At 44.6% G+C, this 5,000-nt stretch overlaps 1 protein-coding gene across 1 annotated transcript in view; it reads left to right on the forward strand.

Annotated features, from left to right (window-relative positions):
* Window positions 1-5,000, forward strand: part of LOC117748081 (transcription factor 7-like) — a 17,496-nt gene that overhangs the window by 7,556 nt on the left and 4,940 nt on the right. The window contains exons 2-5 of the mRNA XM_034557704.1: window positions 408-497; window positions 1,149-1,269; window positions 3,762-3,869; window positions 3,952-4,001. Coding sequence (XP_034413595.1) covers window positions 408-497; window positions 1,149-1,269; window positions 3,762-3,869; window positions 3,952-4,001 — 369 coding nt within the window. The remainder of the gene's footprint in view (window positions 1-407; window positions 498-1,148; window positions 1,270-3,761; window positions 3,870-3,951; window positions 4,002-5,000) is intronic.

Below are 5,000 nucleotides of genomic sequence, written 5' to 3' on the forward strand. Positions count from 1 at the left end.
CCCGTCCATCCTCCCGTCCATCCTCCCGTCCATCCTCCCGTCCATCCTCTCGTCCATCCTCCCGTCCATCCTCCCGTCCATCCTCTCGTCCATCCTCCCGTCCATCCTCCCGTCCATCCTCTCGTCCATCCTCCCGTCCATCCTCCCGTCCATCCTCCCGTCCATCCTCTCGTCCATCCTCCCGTCCATCCTCCCGTCCATCCTCTCGTCCATCCTCCCGTCCATCCTCCCGTCCATCCTCCCGTCCATCCTCTCGTCCATCCTCTCGTCCATCCTCTCGTCCATCCTCCCGTCCATCCTCCCGTCCATCCTCTCGTCCATCCTCCCGTCCATCCTCCCGTCCATCCTCCCGTCCATCCTCTCGTCCATCCTCTCGTCCATCCTCTCGTCCCTCTGCTCCTCTACAGCGACGGGCACGTCCCTCCTTCCTCCCCGTACAGCCGGCCAATCGGTGCCTCTGCTGCCCAGCGGGCCGACGCCCACTCGGGGGCCGCCGGGTGAGGGTTTTATGGACATATTAATGACAAATGTACTGCAGCCCGAGTAATAGTACTAGTAATAGTACTATTACTAGTACTAGTAATAGTACTAGTAAGAGTACTACTGACACTACAAACTCTTGTACTTTTACTTCCACTGCAGCCGTCTCTTATTCTAATTCCACAGAATACTTAAAATACTAGAATACGACTAATATGGCTTCTACAAACTGCCCCCACCTGTCTGTACCCCCCCACACACACCTGTCTGCCCCCCCCCCCCACCTGTCTGTCTGTCCCCCCTCCCCCACATGTCCCCCCCTCACACCTGTCCGCCCCCCCCACCTGTCTGTACCCCCCCACACACACCTGTCTGCCCCCCCCCCCACCTGTCTGTCTGTCCCCCCTCCCCCACATGTCCCCCCCTCACACCTGTCCGCCCCCCCCACCTGTCTGTACCCCCCCACACACACCTGTCTGCCCCCCCCACCTGTCTGTCCCCCCACACACACCTGTCTGACCCCCCCCACCTGTCTGTACCCCCCCCACTCACCTGTCTGCCCACCCCACCTGTCTGTCTGTCCCCCCACACACACCTGTCTGCCCCCCCCACCTGTCTGTCTGTCTGTCCCCCTGACTGTCCCCACCTGTTGCCCCCCCTCCCAGCAGACAGGTGGTGAAGAAGCCTCTGAACGCCTTCATGCTCTACATGAAGGAGATGAGACACAAAGTGCTGCAGGAGGGACGAGAGAGAGAGAGCGCCGCCATTAACTGCATCCTGGGACGCAGGGTACGCCCCGCCCACCCCGATGATGTCATCAGGGTCACCGTTAACAATACCGATAACACTGCTACTACTAATGCTACTACTAATGCTACTAACTACTACTAATGCTACTTATTACTACTAATGCTACTTATTACTACTAATGCTACTTACTACTACTAATGCTACTTATTACTACTAATGCTACTTATTACTACTAATGCTACTTACTACTACTAATGCTACTTATTACTACTAATGCTACTTATTACTACTAATGCTACTTATTACTACTAATGCTACTTACTACTACTAATGCTACTTATTACTACTAATGCTACTTATTACTACTAATGCTACTTACTACTACTAATGCTACTTATTACTACTAATGCTACTTATTACTACTAATGCTACTAACTACTACTAATGCTACTTACTACTACTAATGCTACTTATTACTATTAATGCTACTTATTACTACTAATGCTACTTACTACTACTAATGCTACTTATTACTACTAATGCTACTTATTACTACTAATGCTACTTACTACTACTAATGCTACTTATTACTACTAATGCTACTTACTACTACTAATGCTACTTACTACTACTAATGCTACTTATTACTACTAATGCTACTTATTACTACTAATGCTACTTACTACTACTAATGCTACTTACTAATACTAATGCTACGTACTACTACTAATGCTACTACTAATGCTACTAACTACTACTAATGCTACTTACTACTACTAATGCTACTTATTACTACTAATGCTACTTATTACTACTAATACTACTTACTACTACTAATGCTACTTATTACTACTAATACTACTTACTACTACTAATGCTACTTATTACTACTAATGCTACTTATTACTACGAATGCTACTTACTACTACTAATGCTACTTACTACTACTAATGCTACGTACTACTACTAATGCTACTTACTACTACTAATGCTACTTACTACTACTAATTCTACTACTAATGCTACTTACTCCTACTAATGCTACTTACTACTACTAATGCTACTACTAATGTTACTTACTCCTACTAATGCTACTTACTACAACTAATGCTACTACCAATGCTACTTACTACGACTAATGCTACTACTAATGCTACGTACTCCTACTAATGCTACGTACTCCTACTAATCCTACTTACTACTACTAATGCTACTTACTACTACTAATACTACTACTAATGCTACTTACTACTACTAATGCTACTTACTACTACTAATGCTACTACTAATGCTACGTACTACTACTAATGCTACTTACTACTACTAATGCTACTTACTACTACTAATGCTACTTATTACTACTAATGCTACTTACTACTACTAATACTACTACTAATGCTACTTACTACTACTAATGCTACTTACTACTACTAATGCTACTACTAATGCTACGTACTACTACTAATGCTACTTACTACTACTAATGCTACGTACTCCTACTAATGCTACTTACTACTACTAATGCTACTTATTACTACTAATGCTACTTACTACTACTAATGCTACTACTAATGCTACTTACTGCTACTAATGCTACTTACTACTACTAATGCTACTACTAATGTTACTTACTCCTACTAATGCTACTTACTACGACTAATGCTACTACTAATGCTACTTACTACGACTAATGCTACTACTAATGCTACTTACTACGACTAATGCTACTACTAATGCTACGTACTCCTACTAATGCTACGTACTCCTACTAATGCTACTTACTACTACTAATGCTAATACTAATGCTACTTACTACTACTAGTGCTACTTCCTAATGCTAATGCTACTATTGTACTACTATTTATTCCTGCTACAACCATTTCTACCTTCCATACTACTACTTCAGATACTACCACTACTAATACCACCACTACAGATACTACCACTACAGATACTACCACTACAGATACTACCACTACAGAAACTACCACTACAGATACTACCACTACTGATACTACCACTACTAATACCACCACTACAGATACTACCACTACAGATACTACCACTACTGATACTACCACTACAGATACTACCACTACAGATACTACCACTACTGATACTACCACTACAGATACCACCACTACAGATACTACCACTACAGATACTACCACTACTGATACCACCACTACAGATACTACCACTAAAGATACTACCACTACAGATACTACCACTAGATACTACCACTACAGATACTACCACTACAGATACTACCACTACTGATACCACCACTACAGATACTACCACTACAGATACTACCACTACTGATACTACCACTACAGATACTACCACTACTGATACTACCACTACAGATACTACCACTACAGATACTACCACTACAGATACTACCACTACTGATACCACCACTACAGATACTACCACTAAAGATACTACCACTACAGATACTACCACTACAGATACTACCACTACAGATACTACCACTACTGTGAGACTAAAGCCCGTCTGTCTCTCAGTGGAACGCTCTGTCGCGATGGGAACAGTCCAAATACTACGATCTGGCCCAGAAGGAGCGACTGCTCCACATGCAGCTGTACCCTGGATGGTCCGCCAGGGATAACTACGTATGTACTACCTACCACACAGGCTGTGTACTTTGTGTGTACTTCAGAGGGCTTCATTGTTTTCTTCCTCCTCTCTTTCCAGGGAAAAAGGAAACGGAAGAAAAGCCAGCAGACCACAGGAAGAGGCCCACGGTCAGGTTAACAGACAACAAACGCATCTTTATTATGTACTGCTACTACCACGACTACTACCACTACCACTACCACTACTACTACCACCACTACTACCACCACTACCACTACTACCACTACCACTACCACCACTACTACTACCACCACTACTACCACCACTACCACGACTACTACCACTACCACTACCACTACTACTACCACCACTACTACCACCACTACCACTACCACTACCACTACTACTACCACCACTACTACCACCACTACCACTACTACCACTACCACTACCACCACTACTACTACCACCACTACTACCACCACTACCACGACTACTACCACTACCACTACCACTACTACTACCACCACTACTACCACCACTACCACGACTACTACCACTACCACTACCACTACTACTACCACCACTACTACCACCACTACCACTACTACCACTACCACTACCACCACTACTACTACCACCACTACTACCACCACTACCACGACTACTACCACTACCACTACCACTACTACTACCACCACTACTACCACCACTACCACTACTACCACTACCACTACCACCACTACTACTACCACCACTACTACTACCACCACTACTACTACCACTACCACCACTACTACTACCACTACTACCACGACTACTACCACTACCACTACTACTACTACTACCACTACTACCACTACCACTACTACCACTACCACTACCACCACTACTACTACCACCACTACTACCACCACTACCACGACTACTACCACTACCACTACCACCACTACTACTACCACCACTACCACGACTACTACCACTACCACTACTACTACCACCACTACCACTTCTACCACTACCACTACTACCACTACCACTACCACCACTACTACTACCACCACTACTACCACCACTACCACTACTACTACTACCACTACTACTACCACCACTACTACTACCACCACTACTACTACTACTACTACCACTACTACTACCACCACTAC

This window comes from Cyclopterus lumpus, chromosome 18 (genome assembly GCF_009769545.1).
Source record: "Cyclopterus lumpus isolate fCycLum1 chromosome 18, fCycLum1.pri, whole genome shotgun sequence".
Classification (NCBI taxonomy): domain Eukaryota; kingdom Metazoa; phylum Chordata; class Actinopteri; order Perciformes; family Cyclopteridae; genus Cyclopterus; species Cyclopterus lumpus.